Source organism: Polypterus senegalus, chromosome 11 (assembly GCF_016835505.1).
Source record: "Polypterus senegalus isolate Bchr_013 chromosome 11, ASM1683550v1, whole genome shotgun sequence".
Taxonomy (NCBI): domain Eukaryota; kingdom Metazoa; phylum Chordata; class Cladistia; order Polypteriformes; family Polypteridae; genus Polypterus; species Polypterus senegalus.
The window spans coordinates 72,102,214-72,127,358 of NC_053164.1; the positions used below are offsets into that span (position 1 = coordinate 72,102,214).

Genomic DNA, 25,145 nt, shown 5'->3' on the forward strand with positions numbered 1-25,145 from the left:
ATTTATTCTATAGCAATCTCCTCCACTAAGTGAATATTTGGCAGTAAACTCATGCAGAATTGTAAACTATTTGAACTGTTTTCTGTTAGAGCAGGTAATGTTTTTTACTAGGTATAATAATGGTCAGAATGAACAGTATTAGTTTCCATGTCCAAATCTGATTTGAGTCTAAGACCCTAATTATTTTTCATGAACATTAATAATGATCGTGATTTATTTTTCCCTGATTAAGACTGGAAGAAAACAGAGGCCCAGCAGCGCAGGGAAGCACTATTGCTTGATGAACTTGTGTCACTTGTTAATAAACGAGATGAGCTGGTCCATGATATGGATGCTAAGGAGAGACGGTGAGGCCTAATGTTTTGTTGTTCTTGAATGATTTCTTAAGAATTTCTTCATTTACTGCACTGTCATTCATCAGCTCAGTTCCATCTACTCAGACATTGTGAAATCTGCTTAAGCATTGTTGCAAATCAGGAGCCAACCAAGGATGGGACAGCAGTTCAGTTTTTTTATTTAGTTTATTCTTTATTTTGCTATCATGAAAGTCAGACTCAGAAAGCTTATACAGACTTGCAGACACAAAATAGTAAAAGAAAAGAAACTAACCATGCAACATTTATTCATAAGCAGTCTAACAGCATCTGTTAAAATTAACTGTAATAGAACTCAGACATAATCTGGGGATACAATGTAAATTTGAAATAGACTTTAAAGATGATCTTTGAAAAAATTAACTGTCAATGAGGGCCGTAAGTAAACACTTTAAAAAGATCCCAGTGCCAAGTGCAGGATGTGGGCTGTAAGTTAGACACCCTTGCTGTAGCTTGTAGTATTTTGCTGTTAGTTTATAATTATTTTCAGTCATCTTCCACCTCCCCAGGAAGATTACTACTCTAAGGATGAAATCTTCGCAGAATAAGTAAACTTTTGCCTCCAAATCTGTCACAGAAAGACAGAGGTCACCCTAAGTAGATCACAAAAAACATCACAGACATATAATAATATTCAAAACAACAATATTAGGAATAATAATAATAAGTCATTGTTGCAATAAAAATATAAAATTATAATGTAGGATGTACATTTGCACAAAAGTGGCTCATTGTATGTAGACAATTTTAAGTACAAAATAAGTCAACTAGTCAAACTTACTCTGTAATCAGTCATATCCTTTAATGTGAGAAGATGAATCACCGTTTAGTAGCAGCAACGACATTTGCAGCTAATCGGATAATTGTGTGACTCAATTAGAGATGCCATCTGAGACAGCACCATCCAAGAATACAAGTTGCTGGTCTAAATGTTGTTTTGATGGCAGACATAAACCACTTTGACCATGTCAGTAATCAACAACTAACAGAGAAATACAGACTGCCCAGAGGTGAAATAATAATCCTTCTTGATCTGGTGCAGGACAAACTGGAAAGAGGAATACACCAGAATTTTCCCCTCAGTCCCACTGTACAGCATCTTACACTTTTCCATTTCTACGCCACTGGTGGATTCCTGCAGACCATTGGTGATGCACATGGCCTCAGCAAGGCTACTGTGTCTAAATCTGTGCATGCAGTGGCCAGATTACTATTGCACCATGCATTTGGGTTCAAATCCCACTTCTGACCCTGAGTAACCATGAGTGAGGTCCCTTCACTTGCCTGTTCTCCAACTGCAAAAACAAAAGAAATGAAACCAATTGTATTTCAGATGTTTTAAGTCACCTTGGAAAAAAGCAACAGCCAAGTAAATAAAAGTAATAGTAAAAGTGACCTGTACAACACTTAAATTGGTTTTCATGGCATTGCCGGCATACCTGGCAGTGGATGGAATGCTCATCCCTATTTCTATTCCCTACTTCTTGAATCCCATCTCTGCCTCTTGAAATGGGTTCTTGGTGCTAAATGTTCAGGTGAAGTGCAACCAGTCATCAGGGTCTTTCTACAGATGTTGTGGTCAAGCAGCCTGGAAGTACATAAGATACTCATATCTGGTTCAACTTGGGAGCAATCTGGGCATAAGGAAGATGCAATTCTGGTGCCTGCTTAAGTCCAGAGGTGCTTCCATGACTGTTTAAAAATAATACAGTAAAACCTCAATTATCCGCCACTTGATTAACAGTCATTCTCTGTTAACTGTCAGGGCCAAAAAAAAGTGTACGCCATCACCTACATATTACTGTACTGCTACTGCCATGTGGTATGCTATGAGCTATGCTGTACATTGGAACAACTGTACCTTCTGCTAGCACAAAGTGTTCTTCCCCAGCACCACATGTTTTTTGAAATGAAATCAATCATTTTGAAATCAAAGTGTCAGTTATGTACCTTAGTTTTAATAGTGTTTCGTAGCTCTTCTCTTTTATTATAATTAATCTGTTATATATTATCATGGCTGATAATACTAAGCGTGTGGTGTTGGAATTGTCACAAAAAACTGAAATTATTACACGTTTACAAAATGGCAAAAGTGCTTCAAATATTGCTTCAGTTTACGGAGTAGGAAGAACAACAGTGAATGATATAAAGTATGATGCTGACAGAATTGAAAAACGTGTTGAAAATGGACTGTAATGATAATGTAATAATATTAATGTTCTCCTGAATAATATATTCTGTTATATTATTTTTTGCTAATATATTGTGACGTGCAGGCAGCTTGTAATGTGTTGCTGGGTAGGCTTCTGTTCTGTAAGGGGCAGGCACGTCTATTAGGAGATGAGTGACAGGAGAAATCAGGAGAAAAAGGAAGTTGCAGCTGGGCAAAGTTTTGAGTACAGAGTCAGGCCAAAATAAGCAGGAGTGTTTGCTGTATAAAGAAAAAAGATATGTGAGTGGCAGGAGATAAACTGATTGGTAGGGAAAACTTTCTTTAATTGTCTTGGAGGTGTGCTCCATAACCTAGATAATGGAGTATAAGACAGGGCACCAAGACTCCAAGTAAAACGTAGAAAACTTCAGTACCTCTGAGTTGTGTTTCCTTATTATGGTGATTGTTACAATATTATATGAATTAATTCATTTGTTGATACTCATATTTTATTTTATAAATAAACTAGCCATTCCCTGTGGCTTCACCTGTGTATTAGTGAAACAGGACAGTGAGGAGGGCCCTGCCCAACTCTCTGCTCCTGACGTCACTCTTCCCCCTCCCCTTGGCCCGCAGTCTCTTTCTGACTCTTAGCACGAATATATCACTCCTGCAAGCAAACTATGATTCTTAATGCAATGAGACACGTCGCAAAATCAATCGGAATGTTCAAGCAAATTATAGAAAAAAAAGATCTAAATCCGTTAAGTAGTTCTCTCGTTCGCTAACTAAGCGGAGTTAAGGTTATGCCCCAAGGCAGATGTGTGAGTGAGGAGGGCTCGCACCCCCTCCCCACAGCCCAATGAGTCTCTGTCAAATTCAAGCTAACAGATCGGTACCGCAAGCGAACTATAATACTGCGCAATCAGAAAGTCGCAAAATCAATGGAATGTTCAAGCAAATTATAGAAAAAAATCTGATCTAAATTGTTAAGTAGTTCTCACGTGAAAACCAGACAGACATACAAACGGACCACAAAATTTTCAAAACCGTTTCTTAGCGAGCACCTATGGGTCAAGGGTAACCTACACTCCAAATTTCAAGTCCCAGGTCCTCATGGTTCGGGAGATTTCATGATGAATGAGTCAGTGGTATTTGGCTTTTATATACATAGATATGACTACTCGCTAATCTACAGTATCCTCCATCCATCTGTTATCCAACCCACTATATCCTAACTACAGGGTCACGGGGGTCTGCTGGAGCCAATCGCAGCCAACACAGGGTGCAAGCCAGGAAACAAACCCCGGGCAGGGTGCCAGCCCACTGCAGATCTACAGTATATCATTTTTAAAGATGCTGTTCTATTATCTGTCTTTTCTCTTATCCGTCATGGCCTTGGTCCCAATCCCAGACAGATAATCAAGGTTTTACTGTACTTCTTTATTTTGTGCCGCCACTTTAATAAGATGATTTAAATCTTCTTTTGTGAATTGTTGTTTCCATTTCTTATCGTTGCTCACCATTGTTCAATTTTGCAAAGAAGTCGTATAACGTTTTGAGCCCATTTGTAGATGTTTGGACTAATAAGTAAAACTAATCTGAATCCATTTTATTTTGTGAATTTTTTTGTGCTTTAATTGATTTAATTTTTTTACATTTGCACATGTATGTTGTTTCAATATAACATATATTTAACTATTTAAATACTGTATACTGTATGGGATTAATGTTCCTGTTATCGATAATCTGACATCGACACTGGTGAAAAGCCAACAAATAAGCATTTTAACCTCATTCATGAAATGTCAAATAACAAAAGGCTTTGGGAAACACTCGGAAAACTCACTCGTTCTTTACTTACAAGTTCATTATCTTGTTTGTTATTCACTATGATTGATAGCTGAGACACTTTTGTATGGTTCAAAATAATACAGAATTCTTCATTCTTATACCTTGTATGTCCTTTATTCGTATTAGTCATATTCTGATCAATACATATCAATTTTTTGATTTTCTGAAGTAGCTTGACCTCCAGTTACAACCAGTATTTATTTTAAAAAACTACTTTAACATTACACATACTTGTCTAATGAAAAAGTAGTTTTTCTCTGACTCAGTAATGATATGTAGAATTTGAGTGTAAAGTCAAGGAAAAGACAAATGTTATAACTTTTATTTACTTGCTGAGAAATGCTGTTATGTATTCTGAGTACAATTATGCATCTTGGAATGCATTACACTTTTTACGCTCAAAAAATGAGCACTTTTGTTTCTGTAATTTGTTTATTTGTGCATAAATTATTTTTCTTAACAGAGCACTGGAAGAAGATGCCCGCTTGGAGAGGGGTTTGGAGCAAAGGAGGAGAAAATACAGCCGTAAAGAGAAGTGTTTGATTCAGTGATGGAGGATAAAAAATAAGATACAATATTATAGACTGAAAGTGCTCAACACATACAGAGAAATTAATGGCTTTATTTTCATACGGAGTAAATTGTAACGAGAAATTTGCTCATCAGACAGTAAGCCTGAAGTGATCAAAAGTAATGTGATCTAAAAACATGCCATAACTTTACATTATATTTTTATGTTCTTCCTCTTAAGCTGCATGTAATTGAAGATTTGAGTTTTAAGTTTGTTTGGGCTTTTTTGTGCTTTGATATACTTGAACCTAAAGTTATTTTTTCTTGCTGTATATAGAAAGTTTTCTCCCTTTAATACTAAGGGGGGCATTTGTATAGCTAAAGCAAAATATTCTAATAGAACACTGAGTCAAAGAATTTCAGGGAGGATATAAATTATTGGAATATCAAGCAAAAGGAAAGTTGGAGTTACATATGCCGTAAGAAGAGTCTAAACTGATGCCTGTTAAAAATGCTAAAACAGGATTCCATCCTTTTCCCCCGATTTCTTTAAAAACTTTAATTCATGTTAAATTAAAATAACTGTTGGCTGAATATACTGTAAATATATTTGCCTGTATTCATCAGCAGCTACATACAGCAGGCTTAAACAGAGCAGTTTTTATTTATGTTCAGTATTTCTTTCATTCTTCATCAGTATCAAACATAATTTATGCAATGGAATGCCTTATTAAAGGCCACAATCAATTTCAAACTCTTTCTTGGCATTAGGCTGTGCTTTATTAGGATACAAAGTTTGGTTTTTGCCAGGGGGCCAGTGTTTGAAATAAGGGGCACTTAGCTATTTGATGCTAGCAGACTTGCTCAAAATCATAAGCAAAAGAAATGCTTTGTCTTTGAAAGTCAACTAGACAGCTGCATTTGGCACAGTGTTTTTTTAATAAATGATGTGTATAATTTGACCGACGTTCATTAGAAACGCAACCAGTTTGTGGGAAAATGACATCAAATTGCCTTATTCTTGTTAATATAGAACATTGTAATATGCCTCTTGTATCTCCACTACTATACTAAGTTATGCTAAGTTTTAACTCTGCACATGTTACTGTAAGTTAGCTTCTGTTTCCTTTTTTTTTTTTTTTTTTTTTTTTTAAAAACAATATAGTTATTTTTGTGAAAAATAATAATATTGAGCAGCTAGGTCTCCATAAAAAGCACCAGTAAGAAAGCAACTGTTTTTCTGGCTGTAGTTCATTTTGAGTATTTTACAGTTATATTGTTGTTGGAACACAGGCCACAATGGGCCTAGACTATTCAATGGATACAGGCTTCAATAAAAACTGTTAAATAAATGGTAATACCTTCAGAGCAATAAACCTATTGCTTAATTAAGCTTTTTTTAAATATATATTTTCTACAAACCATGTGGAATGGGCAACTTTCACATACCATGTATCTTTTACTATTTTTTGTAGTGTCTTCTCACTTTGCAGGAAATGTATATAGCACAAGTTGTGTTTTATAATTTAAAGTAAATATATACTGTTATTTGTCAACTTATTTATTTATTTAAAGTTCCTTTTCTGTTTAAAATATTTTCTAAAGGATGATAAGCAGAAGGCTAACGCAGGTATAAAGGAGAACAGTTAGCTTTCCTTGTTGCAATCTATGGAGCTTCATTAAGAAAGAAGCAAAAGCCAAATTCTCATTAGTACATGGAATACATTCATGGTATTACAGAAACTCACAGATATCATACAAATTACATTTCAAACTTATTTTGTATCTGTGTAGCATAAAACAAAAACAAGGGCTCTAAATGAGAAATGACCTTAATGTGAAAAATGGATTAAGGCACTACAGCACAATATCCTTGCTGAATTAAAACACCTGTTACAGTATGTCATTCAGTCCATGCAAGACAATGTATTCCAGGTATAAATTTGAAAGTAGTGGGTTAATAGAAATAATACAGTATTCTCATTAATTATGTCTGTAATTAAAAATGCTTGTAAAACTAAATGTTTATCAATGCATGTGTGTTTGTGTGTGTGTGAGAGAGACAAACAGCAAGAGAGAGGGATATATACATAAACATATACATAAATGGATATATATAGGGTACACTCATTTCAATTAATTTTTGTATAGGCCTAGAGTACTGTAAAAAGTTTATAGCTAAAGTACAAATTACATAATGCACACACATAAAGCTATTGCTTCTATAAATGCTATATCTGTAGATACTGGACACAGGGCATGGACCCTAGCCTGTTTATATTGTTCCCTGTCTCTCTGTGGGTTGTACAGTTGGTGTCCAGTTTTTTTTCTCCAAGGATATGAAGTCTGAATTATTTGATAATATTAGATGGCTTTGAATGAGTGATTCTGGGTGTGTAAGTGTGTCTCTGTGAGCAAGCGTGTCCTGTAACAAACTGGAGCTCTCTTCAGGGCTGGTTCCTATCTTGCTCCCATTACTGCCAGGATTCTATCTATTGTATGTTTCTTCCTGCACAAATACGTAGGAAATCCCTAGTGGTTTAGATAGAAAGAGAAAATATAACATACCATTGTATCAGTTTGGTCAAAACATTTGGTTTTCTCCTGCCTCTTTTTGTTTTAATTTATGTTTTCATAAATAAGAGTGTGTTTCAGAGTAGCAGCAAGTCTGTTTCAAACTGTATGGATGTTTTTTCTCACCATTTTCCTCTGTGAATAATTTACTTTGTCCATGTATGCTGCGAGTCTACTGCTGATCAGTGATAAGAAAATGTATTTTTTTGCTGCTTAAAATAATTTTTAGGAGTTTTTTTTACTGACGTTCTTTATATTTATAACTTTTTTTTATCACAAAGCAAACTAAATTGACATTTCTTTTGAAAAGCCAACAGTAAACTAAACAACATTGTCTGCTCTTTTCCCAAGCACATTGAATGTTACATGAGTACATTTCGTTATAGCTATTTTAGATGGTGTTGATTAAATGCTCTGTTTATGCCTGCTGATCCAAAAGAACCCAAGACAAAGACAAACTGGTGCTGCCAGTCACAATATCACATAAAGCTGCTTCCCCTACAAATCAACCATCTCTTTTGCACAGCTTGCTGTGCATTAGTTATCGGTTTGTTTTCCCAGAAGCTCAAGTGGCTGCATTAGCAACACAGAATGTTCAAGTCAGAAAACTGTAAATTATAAATCTATTTCTATTTGATTGACCCTAAATAGCAAATTTTGAGATTTACCTCTTAAAAATGATGTGGAATAAAATATTATTTATTATATTGCTTATTTAATAAAGACGCAGAACTCCAAGCATTTTCAAAGCAATTCCCAAGGATAATAGATTCTTTACAAGTTTATTTGATGCTTTTATTGTTGTATTTAATTTTTTGGGTTTTTTTTTTATTATTTTTCTTTCAGAATGGTTTTATGCATCCTGATTTTCTTTTCTTTCTGTGCTTACAATAACTACAATTTTTACATAGTTTTACACTTCATTGTAAGGTTTTCTGTTGTTTGAACATGTGAACAGTGGCACAGTCTGTAAAATATGACAAAGGTGTGTATTTATAAATACAGTGCAACAGTAAACCTTTAATTATCTTCATAATTTCATAGCATTTTTGCACATTAACTAGTAAGTGCTGCCATTAGTGAAAAATGGGCAAACCATTTTTTTTGTCATTATAAAATATTATTATCCTTATTTTGTTTTTATTGTATCAGAAATGGTACGCTGCGCTGAGATTGTCAAAAAGAAACTCTCTGCTGGAAAGGTCAGAAACCTTCTAGACATAGGGCCTCCACAGCATATTTTAAAGCAAAAAGGTGGCTTGCCGCTCCACATGTTCATTTGTTTCCTCAGTAAATATCTCATTTTAAGTTTTCAGTATTCATTGTAAAAGTGTTAGTCAATAGCTTTGTTAAAGTGTCATTTAAAACTATTTTCCCATTCTTTGTAATCAAATTAAAAAGGATCAGATATCAAGCTCAGCATTGTTTTGTGTATGTAATCCTAACACTTTAGGGGTGTGGAACTACACAAACAGCACAGGCACACAAGATTAAGTTTTCTTCTGACTAGGGACTGTAAAACATTTTTTGAATATTCACATTTAGCATCATTAGTTGACTGCATTCAGTGCAGCCTGTTGGACTTGTTTCTGGTTACCTAAAGTACATGACCTGACTTTAGTTAGAAATATATGCCTCTAGCCATGCAGCTGTGTACCATTTACTGAAACAGTCAAGTCTAAAGATGTCAAATAACAGCTATTCTGGCAGTGGAAAGACATATCAGGCTAAATAACAAATATTTTATACTCCGTAGTTGTTAAAATTGCAGTATTATTTACAATCTTGTGTGCAATATTACAGAGATCCACATGACCATGTGCTCAGAAAATTTATTTTGTTTCCAAAATGTAACGTTCATCATTTACTATAAGGATGCCTGCATATTAAAATATTTGGTCTTTGTCTTTTTATTTTTGTGGGTTTCTTTTTCCCTCTCTCTCTTCATTCTTCTGTGTATAAGGCAACATGTTCAGAATTGTGATACTAACATCAACATATTACTTAAATGTAGTTTCCTCAGTTCTAAGCACAGTGCAAGTTCAGCAGGCGCCTCCTGTTTGGTAGTTGTTCTGCTTTGATCTAATGACTAGACACTTGAGTTCCTAATTCATACAGATAATTCAGATAGCTGGTACATGATTGGCTTTCTTTATAGGGCAGGACTTACATGTAAGAACAAGTTAAGCCGTTCTGATCTCACTGAATCTTGTTGTTTGTATTAGGAAGTAAATAATTCCATAGGAATTTGCAGATTTGTAGATTTCTTCGAATCGATTGTAATTATTTTCTGTTGCCAAGCATTTCCTGTTTTGGAAGTTTTTTGTGCACTGCAATTATTTGCATTTGTTTCACACTGTTACTGTATATTGCATTTACTGCCAAATAGATTGTTTTACTGCATTTGTCTTTTTGGGTTCAATTTACTCCAGGTGGAATAAACAGGATGTTAAAAAGTTTGAGATATGGTTTCAATATGAGCCAATATAAGCTGTAACCTCCAATTGCTAAACCATTTTTATAGAGACTGAACTGTGGTACGAGTTAACCTTTCTTAATGCAAATTCTGTTTTCTGTTTAAAAGCACTGTGGATATTATATGCAATAAGTTTTGCTGTTTTACTACTAACTGGATTTGCACTATTTGTAAAGTTCACACATGGGAATAAAGCCATTTTGAACACTTGAAACGTATGACTCCTTTTCATTTGAACCCCATACACCATACTGAACAAACTGTGGTTTCAACCAAGACATCACCAGCGAGCCCACTCTCAATTATTCTGATTGCATCACAACCCTACAATCAAATCCACTTAAAAAGAAGGTACAGTAATTTTTTTTTTCAAATCTCAAGTTGTTAGTCACCTCCATGTACAGTATATGACTGTTTCTTTATTACAGCATATTTTAAAGAATGGATCTGGCTGGATTTTTTTTATATAGAGGAGAGTCCAACAGAAAAACTATACCAAAATGTGTCTTTAGTTTAATAGACAAGGTTATTAAGCATGCAGTCTGTGAAGGAATACTTCGGACAGAAACAAATACTGTAAGTACATTTATTGTAAAATATGAAAACAATTAATATACACAAAGTAATAATATGTTATGGAAGGAGTATGTTGAAAGACTTTTGCTTATTTTCAAGGCAAATACCTACAATCGGTGTACTTCTTATTAGACTGAGGCTTTTTTCCAACTTTAGAGATACAGTTGGTTCGATTTTGTTTGCTTTTCCAATTGGAACACAAGCAGGTGAAGTGGCTTGCTCATGGTCACACAGTGTTAGGAGAAGGATTTGAATCCACACCCTCAGGGCTTGTGGCCCATAGTCCAAACCACTACAGCATGCAGCCTGCTTGAGTTACCTGTGTTTTTGAAATAAGAAATTCTGTTTTTTTAATATCAGAAGTAAGTTTCCATGCCTTGTTTACATTTTGTAATCCTATTTTGAAACATTTTTGCCACCATTTGGGTTATTGCTGGTGTGGATATTTAGTCTTCCTGTTGCTGGGGCCACTGCAGTTTGTGGACAGGATTACAGAGGTTATAATCCGAAAACTAATTTGTAAAACATCAATAGTGTTGGCATGAATCTCCATCCATCACAGGCTACATTTACAGTGGATATTTCAGATGCAGACTCTGGTGATGAGTAGAGAGCCTTTGTGTAGAAATTCTGGGCAACATCTACAGTATCTGCTACAGATGTGTATAGTCACAGATTAAGATATGTGCTTCACTAATAGTTCATTTATTTAATTGTGTCCAAAATATTCATCCATACTAATCTTATGGTATGAAGACATTTATTATCCCCGTTACATTTTCAACCAAGCAAGAAATCAGAGATGGAGTTGAACTGGCAGCCTTGTGATAACAACCCAAATGCACCAGTCACTACACCACATTATTTGCCTGTTTTGGTGTAAATGATTTAAACAAAACTTAAACAAAATTGTCATCATTATTAATAGGCTGAAATTGTAGCTAAAAATTTTATTCAGCTTATACGTTAAAACAAAAGGATTAACCAAATTTTTAGTCAAAGATGCTGCCCTAAAATCAACTTTAAAGTTCCCTTTTGTAAATGCTATGTTCGGACTCTGTATATAAATATAAAATAATGCCCCAATATCTAATACCGACATGGGTGAACATGACAGAGACACGCTTAACACAGCAGGTGTGCATGCAGCCCATGGCACACCATGGAGACAATGCCCAGAACACAAAATGTAAATCAATTGACAACATGAATGATTCCCACACATTAAAAAAGTACATGAATAGTCCTCAAACTGTGTCAGAATGTTGACAACACCTGGAAGCTCAAGCCAAACAATAGTTTGGGATGTAAAGTTAACATTTAGTATAACAATCAGGCTTAATATAGTTGGGCAGTTCCTAAGTTAAATTTTGTGAAGATTGGCCCAAACACAGACAGGCGGATACCGATGGTTCAACAACCAACACACGTTTATTCATATTCTATATACAAGTATCCAAAACACACAACCCAGTGCCCCTGCACCAATCACCCATCAAGTCCAGGCCTCTCAAAATGCCTTTACTCTTTACCGCCTCCACTCCTCTCCTCTCCTTCAGGCTTCGTCCTCTTCCACCTGACTCCAGTTATCGAATGGAGGGAGGTGGCCCCTTTTATCTTCACCCGGACGAGCTCCAGGTGCCTCCCAATGACCTTCTTCTTGTACTCCCTGGTGTGGCGGAAGAGCTGGCTGTGCACCCAGAAGTACTGAGGACCAGGGCTCTCCAGGCATTCAGGCGACCCCTGGCAGTAACCACGGGCCCCTATAGGGTTGAGCTTCCATGCTCCTTTCCATGCTCCTTTCCCGTGGTCCCCATAGCCACCAGGGCGGTCGCCCCATCGTCTTTCAGAGGAGGCGTAATCCCTCCTTTAGTCCTTCGGGGCATCCTGGCTTGGTACCGCCCTCAGCCGCTCGCCACAATTTAAATAAGTTTGTTCATTATGATGAGGATAAAGTTGTGAACACACACTGAGGTACATGATGCTACGATGAAAAGTATTTTTGGAGACGACTTTGACATGTTTTAGATTACAGAGTCCATTTTATGACTCTGGAACTTTTCAACCACAGGCATACATTTGTCTAACCTATTTACTCGTGTACCAAGCACCCTCGTGTAAGACGTGCACCCTAATTTTTACAAAGAAAATCGCGAAAATCATTTTGCCCTGTGTAGAATGCGCGTTGTGATTGTATAGGAAGCGTTTAGAGAGAGAGAGAGCGCGAGCGAGCGAGAAAGAAAGTGCAAGCGAGAGATATATATATATATATAGACTGAGTATACTTTATACATAAAATATATGGTGTTGTACCTTACATAACTGAATAACCTTTATGGCACAATAACAATTCAATACATTTATGGTCACTACAGTATTTGGTTTTATTAATCTTCCTGTGGGAAAAAGTCTGACTCGCATAAATAAGTAGAGCCGAATAATGCAGTCAAACAGCTTTTGAATTCAGCCGAGTGAAAAATGACGGCTGTCTGATTAACTGTGATTTTAGTTCCTTCTTTCTCTTTCTCAGATCACTTTTTGGAAGGAAGTCAGTTTCGTAGTTTTTATAAACAGTTCGAAAATGCCTTTCCACATTTTCCTTCTTTGGAACAGCAATGATAGATTGGCAAATCAGACAAACTCACTTTGATTGTGACATTGTGAGAAAAAAAATCCTCTTCATATTCCACATGCAGCCCATACCCTCCCCAAACAATTTTTTTTAAATCCCTTCTTTAGTCAATATAAATTGGAAGGCTAACTACATCATAGCCGGAGTTTTGCAGTAGCTTGCGTATTTGATCGTGCAAGCGGTATGACCGCTGTGTTAGAAGAAAAGAGATCTCAGACTGGCTGTCCTGTATGTCAATCAAGTGGCAAATGCCATAGGGAGGATATATGATAAACTAAGGTTTAAAAAAAATTTTTTTTAAATGCAACGCGATCGACCTGCACTACCTTTGCCGGTCGATCGCGATCGACGCATTGGGCACCCCTGTACTACAACATACTTGCTGTTCATCGAGTCATTACTGATCAAGCTTGAACCCCTGTCTATCTGGTGAGGCTCTCTCACTTCTCCAACTCTTAATTATATTCTACCATCTCTTTGTCCTCCTTTCAAACCTTCACCTCACCTCTCCCCACCACCTTTGGGTTTATGTAAATCCTTTGACTGAAGCAGAAATTACCTTTTACAGTAACCTCTGTTATTCCTACACCACAGAGCCCTCTGTTAGACTTTAAAAAGCCAGGTCTGTCAGGTAGTTATCCATTTATAAAGGGGCACCATAGTGCCACTACTCTTAAGACACATACCATATCTGTCTTTTAGCAGCTGGGGAGGTACTTACTACCCACTTATGTGGACAGCCTCTCCTGATAAGGAACGTATGCGGCCATCTCTTAGGTAGAAGATCAGGGTCTCTGGCCCCTTTGCCTGGTATTTTTGATTTCCTCCAAAATAGCAATATCCCAAAGTCATTCATCATTGCTATCATCACTGGTTTAACTGCCATTTTTGGGTTTCAAGTTAGCCAATAATCCCCAAATCATCTTCCTCCTCTGCTTCCTTTACGTGAGACCTATTCTTCCTACCAGGTATCCTCAGTCCTATTACTATCAAGTCACTATGTTCCTTTCATTGGTTTTTCAGAATTTTCCACAATCTTCCTTTTGGCCTCTTCCTCTCCACTTTGATTTTGGTGAACTTTTTCACCTTAATCTTTTTCTCCTCAGCACAAGTCTTTCTGTTCACTAAGCATTCATCTTTCTGTCACTCCATGACACTCCACACAGCTATCTGATTATTCTGTGCACTAATCTTTGCTGCTTTGTTTCATGTTCCAACTCCATTTGCCATGTTTTACCTTCATAAAACATACTACTCCTCCTTACACAGCTTTCATAGGAGTTCTCTTCATCATAATCCATAATAAAGCAGAGGAGGCTATAATATAAGAAATGGGTTTATTATAAAAAAAAGGAACACAGAATGTCTCAGGGTATTTGGAGATTACAGAATACAAGAAAACCACTGGGATGAGAGAGGTCTGCGGTGAGGTGTGATTTTAAATAAATAATTTAATAAAAGTGCTCAGGGTTCAGAGGAGTGTGGGTGTGTCTGGTAGGATGGTGGATTGTAAAATGTACATACGGTAATATTTTACATTATATATAAATGCAAAAACTTTAAATGTGTTAGCTTGGTCTTACTTATAAGAAAATCATAATTGTTTTATTGATCGCATTTACTTGCCCCAAGTGATTTAAACATGAACAGATATAGCATAGCTACAATAGCCACCTCTGTACTTGTTTTCTATAGTTTGTAATTTTGTGAGCTTTAATACTAAATTATGGAGATTGTTTCAAACTGCATGCTATATCTGATAAAAGGTAGCCATTCCACTGTAGATTGTTTGATAGATAGATGGATTATGCTTTCTTTTATGTATCTATCACATATCTGAGAGATCTGCTGCCACAGTCTTAAAAGTTCATTGCATCATTTTCTTGATAGCTTAACTGTGATCATTTTTGAGATGAACTACCATTGTGGTGACCTATTCCACAAAGAAGTATATTTTGGGTTTTATTACATAAATTAGTTGTATTCTCTCATTTGTTAACTGCCCTGACTGCCTGCAGCTGCTCAATGTTTTCAGTCCATGTCTTGTCTTTTCGCTGTTACTCCATTCTGTTATTTTTATGAACTTTGCATGTTTTTTATCAAACAGCATTCTCAATGGTGTCAGCAGGAAGTACATATCCGTATGCAGTGACCTCAAATTTATCTTTTTTTTTAAAGAGGGAAGTGACAACTAGACATATGATTAAGAAATTTATTGAAACTGTGAAGAAATTCTTGAGTAACACACCCTCTGTAAATGTCAAAACTAGTGCACATTATTTTTTTGTTTGTTTGTTTTGTTTTTTCCAGCATCTCACAATATTTTGTAAAATGACCTGTGTTCAACAGGCAATCTATGGTTCCCATCATGTACGCGATGCAACCAAGGGCAATTTTCTATGCTGTGGTGTGCTGGGCTGGTAACATCACTTCATCAGAGGCCCATCAACAAGCTGATTAAAAGGGGAGACTCAGTTATAGGACACACTCTGGACCCTCCGGAGGTCATAGCAAAGGAGTGAATTAAAGCAAAACTGAGTGCCTTTATGAACAATGCTGCACATTCCTCTCTCTGACACACTAACACTGAAGATTTTCAGCCAACAAATTCTTCAGCAGAAGTGTGTCAAGAAACACTACTGGGGCTCCTTTATACCAACATGCCTGTATAATGCCTAAGTGGCACTGTGACTGGGACTGCCAAGTCAGACGTTTTCTTTCTTTTGTAATTTCTTCTTTGTTCAGACCAAAGTGTGTGTGTTTTTATTTATTTATTTATTTATTTCTCTACCTAGTTATGTATTTATTTATTTAAAGAGCCTCTATAAAAAGCCAAATTTCATCCTGGGGACAAATAAAGTTCTGTCTATCTGTGCTGCCAGGATAAGCACTGGACTCTGGAGAGCAGATATGAAAATGTTGTTTCACAGATAGTGAATCCAAAATATGAGTTTTTGATGGATAATATCAGTTTTTTTACACGCAGATTTTCAATTTTTGCCAGTTTTAGTGCAATTTTTTATTCAAAGCATATTTTGTAGGAAGCTGTGCTGAACTGAACAAAGCTAAAAAAAAAAACAAATTATTCACATGTAGCTTTTTTCAGCTTTAATTAATGTGACATAACAATGTCCCACCTACCTGTTGTTACGTTCATGTTGGATTGTCCTTCATTCCAATCAGACAGGATTTGTATCTTTAAGTGGTCGAGACATGTGATTTGAGCTATAGTGCTGAAACAAAAGGACAGTCCATTTTAACACTGGTCAATAACAAGGAAAACTGAACAGAAAAAGCACAAAAGCCAAAACACTAAACTAAATTTCAGAGTTCCAAATCACAATTTAATGACCATGTAATTTTGATTTTTTTTTTTAATTTGAGTCTTGCCTATTAATTTCTTAAAGTTCGGAAACTTACTTATGCAAGAAGCTATCAAAATGTGTATAGCAAGGCTGCGAACATGTATCACAAAACAAGTGATCACTATGCATCACGGCAACCAGACACAAAAAATGGCAATGCTCTTGAACAAGCAAAAACGCAGATGACACCAAAATAAAGATGAGGAATAATGAAAACAAAAATAAGAATTACAGTCAGATAATGAAATAAAGCTAAACAAAAATGGTTCTAACTCCTAGCACTTGACACATTAAATTTTTCAAAATAAAACTTACATTCATCAGGTTAACTTCTTAATTAAGAGGTTAATTCATAAAGACATATTATGTTGATGTAATATATGCTTCTACACTTGTCATTTCTACCATGCATATAATTTGTGATTTGAATAAGGATCTGCCCCATATACTGCCATTTATAACTGTTTTCCATGATTTTGCTGGGCTCCTTCCCTGGTTTTTGTTTTGCTTATTGTCTTTTATTTATGTTATTTACCTCTGTAAATGGCAGGCATTGTGTTGTAATAGTTAAATGTTTGGAGTTCAAACCCCACTTCTGACACTGTGTGCAAGTCACTTTACCTGCCTGTGTTCCAATTTGAATGACAAAACAAATGTATCCGATTGTATCTCAGATGTTGTAAGTTGTCTTGGATAAAGGTGTTGGCCAAGTAATACATTATTTTTGTTTACCAGTTTCTTGTATTATGTAATGTTTTGCATTACATTTTGTTAATCATTTTATAACTTTCTTCTGTTGCTATTGTAAGTGTTCTCTGTCTTGCTTTTTCTTTTCCCTGTTTATGTGCCTGCTGCCCGAGTCCTCTAAGAGGTTAGAAAGGCCTACATTAACAGCTGGTGCATTGAAAAATGTTTTCTGTGTCGTGGACAGAACTAGTTTCATCTAAGCTTTAAAGTTTTCCTTAGTAGTGAGCCAGAGGTAGCTGTTATTGAGTACTGTTGAACAGTGAGCAACATTTCAATGACCTACTGCATTATACAGCAAGAGAGTAAAAGGTTTAATTTTGATTCTGAATCTGAAAAGTCAGTTTTATATTGCCAATACTGTGTATGCAATCATTAAGAGAGTACACTTCTGGCACTTAAAAACTGTGGATCAGTTCAGTGCAATTCATGTCAAAAAGTCCTTCTTCTTCTTTTGGCTGCTTCCGTTAGGGGTTGCCACAACTGATCATCTTCTTCCATATCTTTCTGTCCTCTGCATCTTGTTCTGTTACACCCATCACCTACATGTCCTCTCTCACCACATCCATAAACCTTCGCTCAGGCCTTCCTCTTTTCCTCTTTCCTGGCAGCTCTATCCTTAGCATCTTTCTCCTAATATACCCAGCATCTCTCCTCTGCACATGTCCAAACCAACACAATCTTGCCTCTCTGACTTTGTTTCCCAACCATCCAACTTGAGCTGACTCTCTAATGTACTCATTTCTAATCCTATCCATCCTCGTCACACCCAGTGCAAATCTTAGCATCTTTAACTCTGCCACCCCCAGTTCTGTCTCCTGCTTTCTGGTCAGTGCCACCATCTTCAACCCATATAACATAGCTGGTCTCACTACCGTCCTGCATACCTTCCCTTTCACTCCTGCTGATACCCGTCTGTCACAAATCACTCCTGACACTCTTCTCCACCCATTCCACCCTGCCTTAACTCTCTTTTTCACCTCTCTTCCACAATCCCCGTTACTCTGTACTGCTGATCCCAAGTATTTAAACTCATCCACCTTCTCCAACTCTACTCCCTGCATCCTCACCATTCCACTGACCTCCCTCTCATTTACACACATGTATTCTGTCTTGTTCCTGCTGACCTTCACTCCTCTCCTCTCTAGAGCATATCTCTACCTCTCCAGGGTCGCCTCAACCTGCTCCCTACTATCGCTACAGATCACAATGTCATCAGCAAACATCATAGTCCACAGGGACTCCTGCCTAATTTCATATGTCAACCTGTCCATCACCATTGCAAATAAGAAAGGGCTCAGAGCCGATCCCTGATGTAATCCGACCTCCAACTTGAATGCATCTGTCACTCCTACTGCAGACCTCACCACTGTCACACTTCCCTCATACATATCCTGTACAACTCTTACGTACTTCTCTGCCACTCCTGGCTTCCTCATACAATACCACAACTCCTCTCGAGGCACCCTGCCATATACTGACTCCAGGTCCAAAGAGATGCAATGCAACTCCTTCTGGCCTTCTGTAATCTTCTCCATCAACATCCTCAGAGCAAACATTGCATCTGTGGTGCTCTTTCTTGTCAAAAAACCATACTGCTGCTCACTAATCATCACCTCACTTCTTAACTTAGCTTCCACTACTCTTTCCCATAACTTCATGCTGTGGCTAATCAATTTTATCCCCCCATAGTTACTGTAGTCCTGTACATCTCCCTTATTCATAAATATTGGCACCAGTACACTTCTTCTTCACTCCTAAGGCATCCTCTCACTTTCCAAGATTCCATTAAACAATCTGGTTAAAAACTCCACTACCATCTCTCCTAAACACATACATGCTTCCATAGGTATGTCATTTGGACCAACGGCCTTTCCATTTTTCATCCTGTTCATAGCTGTCCTTACTTCCTCCTTGCTAATCTGTTGCACTTCCTGATTCACTATCTCCACATCATCCAACCTCTTCTCTCTCTTGTTCTCTTCATTCATCTTCCTCTCAGAGTACTCTTTCCATCTGCTCAACACACTTTCCTCACTTGTGAATACATTTTCATCTTTATCCTTTATCACCCTAACCTGCTGCACATCTTTCCCAGCTCGGTCCCTCTGTCTAGCCAATCGGTACAGGTCCTTTTCTCCCTCCTTATTGTCCAACCTATCATACAACTCATCATACTCCTTTTCTTTAGCCTTCACCACCTCTCTCTTCACCTTGTGCCTTTTCTCCTTATACTCTTGTCTACTTTCTGTATCTCTCTGACTATCCCACTTCTTCTTTGCCATCCTCTTCCTCTGTGTACGCTCCTGTATTTCCTCATTCCACCATCAGGTTTCCTTTTACTCCTTCCTCTGTCCAGATGTCATGAAAGCACCCTTCTTGCTGTCACTCTTACTACATCTGCTGTAGTTTCCAAGCTGTCTGGTAACTCTTCACTGCCCCCCAGTGCCTATCTCACCTCCTCCCTAAACTCAAACTTCCTTTTCAGTCTTCCTTTTTCAGCTTCCACCATTTGGTCCTTGGCTCTGCCCTCACTGTCTTCCTCTTCCTCTTCTTGATCTCCAATGTCATCCTACAGACCACCATCCTATGCTGCTTAACTACATTTTCCCCTACACTTTCCCCTGCCACTACTTTGCAGTCTTCACATCACTTCATCCAACTCACTCCAAAAAAATTCTTTCTCACCCATTGCACACCCAATGTGCAGTGCATATGCACTAACAACATTCATCGTCACACCTCCAATTTCCAGCTTCATAATCATTACTCTGCCTGACACTCTTTTCACCTCCAAAACACTCTTGACATAGTGTTCCTTCAAAATAATCCCTTCTCCATTTCTAATCCCATCCACACCATGATAGAGCAATTTGAATCTGCCTCCAATCCACCTGGCCATTTCTCCCCTTCCATTTAGTCTCTTGCAATATATCAACCTTCCTTCTCTCCATCATATCTGCTAACTCTCTGCCCTTACTAGTCATACTGCCAACATTCAATGTTCCTACCCTCAACTCCACTCTCTTTACTTTCTTCCTCTCCTCCTGCCTCCGGACACATCTCCACTTTCCTTTTCTCCTTCTTCTTCTTTGGCCAACAGTAGCCCAATTTCCGCCAGCACCCTGTTGGCTAACAGTACTGGTGGTGGTCGTGGTTAACCTGGGGCTCGAACAATCCGGTATGGAAATTTGTATTGTTGTCCGTATATTGATTTGGGGGCGGCACGGTGGTGCAGTGGGTAGCGCTGCTGCCTTGCAGTTAGGAGACCCAGGTTCGCTTCCTGGGTCCACCCAGGGTGGTGTTTGCGTGTTCTCCCTGTGTCTGCGTGGGTTTCTTTCGGGTACTCCGGTTTCCTCCCACAGTCAAATGACATGCAGGTTAGGTGCATTGGCAATTCTAAGAAAAAAAGTCCAAAGCAGCGAATTCCTGTAAAGATTGTTGTGACAGAAAACATTCATTTTTGATGAATTTTAAAAGAAATAACTCAATCAAAGCAAATTAATGCCATTCTTACTCATATAGGGAACTAGAAGTAAACTTTTTTAAAAGGAACTAATATGATCACCAAAAATATCACAACCTCCGCGTGACAAAGAATTGCACAAACATTTTTAAAAAATGGTATGATCATCACCCTCACTCACAAACATGTTATAAAGAGTTTTGTAACAATGTCATCGTCCATCCCCATCTCTGCTGCTAATAGCTGAAGAAGGCTGCTTATAAAATGTAACATTTCTGAAAAGGGAACATTTGGACCAAGGCATATTTGCTCAGCTGAATACTATATACAAGAAGTGTGCAAGTTCTCATATCTGATCCCACTTTAAATAAAAATAAATAAAACATGTATTTTCATTCCCTGCGTGGAGTTTGCATGTTCTCCCCGTGTCTGCGTGGGTTTCCTCCGGGCCCTCCGGTTTCCTCCCACAATCCAAAGACATGCAGGTTAGGTGGATTGGCGATTCTAAAAATTGGCCCTAGTGTGTGCTTGGTGTGTGGGTGTGTTTGTGTGTGTCCTGCGGTGGGTTGGCACCCTGCCCAGGATTGGTTCCTGCCTTGTGCCCTGTGTTGGCTGGGATTGGCTCCAGCAGACCCCCGTGACCCTGTATTTGGATTCAGCGGGTTAGAAAATGGATGGATGGATGGATGTATTTTCATTGCATTACTGCTTCAGTGTGTGGTATAGCGGGTCCACAGCTCAGATCAAAGGCCACTTTTTAAATAAATAATCGCCGCACTCGCAGCTTAGTGAGGGGAAGTGGTAGTGTGGCGGGAGCGGGTCCTGGGTGAATTCGTGACGCGGGCGGTCCTCGCTTAAGTGCACAGGTGAGGAGTTGTCCACATCCATAATTGATGCTGGGAGCTGCTAACTGCCACACCTGATCCACATCCCTGTAATAAATAGAAGCTCGAGGCAGCTAGGGGAGAAAAAAAAAAGAAAGAGAAAACGGACAGGGGTTGAGAAGGAAAGAAGGCAGGAAACATGGAGGAGAAAGCCGGTGCATGAGCAAGCAGGATGAACTCCTGCAGCTGAACAGTGAGAATGGGTGGTTGGCTGGCACCCTGGGAGCAGGCGGTAGTGATTGCTCCCACTGAGCATTATTGAGGAGCAGGAGTGACCAGAAGGAGGATGGCTCATCATATAAGGCTGGGAAGGCAGCGGGAGTTGGGACTTAGGATATTAGTGCCCTGGTCGCTGGGGAGCCCAAGTCACGGTCAGGTGAAGCCCACCGGAGCCAGGGATCAGCGAGGCGAACAGACGAGCGGTACAAGGCAGTAAGAAGGTCAGCTGCAGGTAGGGTGGTTCCCCTGGTGCATAGCCTGGAGGATTTTTCTATCGTGTTTTTAACCTCCACAATTCACTGCTTTTTATGGATTATTTATTTAAGGAACTGTGATGCACTGCACTATTTATTTGAACACTTTGCTTTTGGATTTTGATGTTTTTAAAATAAAAGAACTTTGCACTTTTTGCACCATCCCCTTGCTTTGTTGTGCCTCACTGTCCAGCTCATCGGTAACATTACTGACGATATCGGGTTCAGAGCTCCCAGAAGCTCCCAGAAGCCCCCAGAAGATGGTAGCATGGAGCAGAACCCGCATCATCACACAGTGGTTAAAAGTAGTTACTAAAGGCGAGTAAAGCTACTAATGTTAGTAACATGTGGCAATAATGACCCTAGAAACTATAAAGCATTTTATTTGGGATTCAGTGTGCGACTTGACTTTTTGTTCTATTGTGGTGACTAACTTGTTACGTGAGAATTTATACTCAAATGTAATATTTCTATTTATTATATGTCCAAAGTTGATCCTCACCTGTTCCACTCATTTGGTCAGTTCACCTTGCAAACATTATGCTTACAAGCATACTAGAGCAGACTTACATTATCATGGCTCCAATGCATCTAACTTGGATTGGTCCAGTTTACATTTAGCTGCTAGAAGTACTAGCTTTTCACAAGAATTGCTGATTTTTCTTTAAAATTTTAAATTCAATGAGTTATCCCCTTTTACATTTCTCATTGACAACTTTAGTTGGTTGTATATATGGTGTGTCTTTGACAGTCTCCCCTTGGTGACATTTCATTGCTAATCTCAAAGACAATTTTTCCAACGAATATCAGCTTCTACTGATAGAAATTTGTTTCACTCACTACTGAATCCTTCTCAAATTAACTAGGGGATGGGGTGGGTGTAAATCGAACTGTGAGACAGAGAGTGTGAATATCAAAAGAATTCTATCATCTAAAGAGATATGCCGACCTCTGAAATTAGAGCACAATTGTCTTCAGCCATGGACAACTGACTTGAGAAGTGGACTGTCTACACAGTATGAATCCAGTAGGATACTGCCATTGTCAACTGGTGATGATTTTGGCCTTCAACATACTGCACTGCCTTGGACTGGTCATTTACTGTGATAAGTCCTATTTCATTCTAGCATTCTGAGGACTACTAGATTTATACATGAAAGCAATTCAAGCAGCACTTTCACCATAAAATCGGAGGGCCATTATTTAGGTGAATATCACCTGTAATAGCTGTTCAACTATACCATTTATTAGATGTAGTTTAACAGTTTGATGATATAATAGGAAAATCCTGTCACTTGGCAATACTAAAATGTACAGTATCATAATTAGTAAAACAATCTAGTGTCTCATACCTAAGGAAAACGGCTTACAAGGACTTAAAATGTCTATAAGATACAAAGACTGAACTCTTTCTAAGTAGGAAATCTCCAGACTCACATTCACACACAACTTTATATATGGAGACAAAAGCATGGGCATTAGCAATGATTATGGGTGAATCACTTAAAGACAAGGAAATGGTCTTCATCCTTCTGAGCCTGAACTTGTTTTTCATGAATGCTCCCTAGGGAGAACAATAAAGCAAAAGAGCTAATGAGCTCAGACAGAACAGGCATGTAAGTCGGAAATGGCAGCAAGGACCGGAATAAGACACCATGTTTGTCACTATGCTTGTATGGCTGAAACAGATTTCTGGTTTAAGTTCAAACTTCTTGAACTATACGAAAAACACATTTATAGGGAGAATTCTAAAGAGAAACATACAAAGTTAAGCAGATTGTACAGTATCGGAGATGTCTGGGGTGGCAACCCAGCCGGGATGCCCAGGAGGACCGGAGGTAGGCTTGCGCCTTCCCCAGACCATGTGGGGGCGACCGCCCTGGTATCTTTGGGGGCCATCACACGCCTCCCTTTGTGTGATGGCTAGAGTCGGGCGGAAGACGGACGAGGTCTGAAGGAGAGACAAGGAGGTGGCCTCTTTTATAAGCACCCGGATGTGCTCCAGGTGTGTTCCGGCAATCTCCCACCGACACGCCCTAGTGTGGCAGAAATGCCGGCTGCATCCCCGGAAGCACTCCGGGTGTCCCTGCTCGTCTTCCCCCCAGCACTTCCAGGTGTGGCAGAAGTGCTGAGGTCCAGGGCTTCAAAGGCATAGGGGCACACCCTGGCGGTGACCATGGGCCCCTACAGGGTTGAGCTTCAAAGCTCTGTACCCGTGGCCCCCAAAGGTACCAGGGCAGTCGCCCCCACATGGTCTGGGGAAGGTGCAAGCCCTCCTCCAGTTATCCTGGGCGTCCCTTCCAGGTTACCACCCCAGCCATCTCCGACACTGGGCATGCAGTATTTCTAATTTATATCTTTATTGAATCATTCAATTAATATGTTTGTATTGTTTAGCTCTGACCCACAGATACACATAAACAGACTTTATTTTAGTTCACTTACAATAAGGTAAAATACATGCATGGTAATACTAGCTGGCAACAGAGAACATAAAATCAAGTCTAGTCTGATAGATTCCATAGGAAATAAATCCTCTTCTTACACAATAATTATGAAAAAAGTAATCTCCTCTGGTCTCTAGTATGACAGCTTGCCTCTCCTATCCTCCTTAGGCATTTTGTACATGCAGTACTGTTCAAGGTAATTTAAATTTAATTTGGTGAGATACAATTCCTGATTGAGTCACTTGGCACTGGTCATCATTGAACTATTATCTGTAAAGTTAAGAGGCAAATTACATTACATTCCCTGGCAATGAAAAATACTACCTAGTTTCTGTGGTGCCCATTTTCTTGAAAATATTTTTTCACTATCAATATGCAAATCGAATCTTGACCCTTTAGGTTAACTACCATATCTCAACTGGCCCCATTAGAGCTTATGAAGGTTTATTCAAGAGTATGCCCATGTGATGGACTGGCACTCAGTCCTGGGCTGGTTTGTGCTCAGTGCTGCAAGGATATGCTGTGCCTACATGACCTTAAACTTAATTAGGCAGGATTTGGTAATGGATGCATGACTTGATATCATTTTGTCTTTGAAATGGTCTACTCCCATTGTTA

The 25,145-nt window shown here is 38.4% G+C and overlaps 1 protein-coding gene across 8 annotated transcripts in view; it reads left to right on the forward strand.

The window, feature by feature from the left end:
• ehbp1l1b (EH domain binding protein 1-like 1b) overlaps positions 1 to 10,154 on the forward strand; it is a 125,457-nt gene extending 115,303 nt beyond the window's left edge. For all 8 annotated transcript variants that reach the window (XM_039769021.1, XM_039769022.1, XM_039769023.1 and 5 more), the window contains 2 exons: positions 233 to 347; positions 4,844 to 10,154. In XM_039769021.1, the coding sequence (XP_039624955.1) occupies positions 233 to 347; positions 4,844 to 4,931 (203 nt within the window). In that variant the 3' untranslated portion in view covers positions 4,932 to 10,154. The remainder of the gene's footprint in view (positions 1 to 232; positions 348 to 4,843) is intronic.
• Positions 10,155 to 25,145: the final 14,991 nt, after the last annotated feature.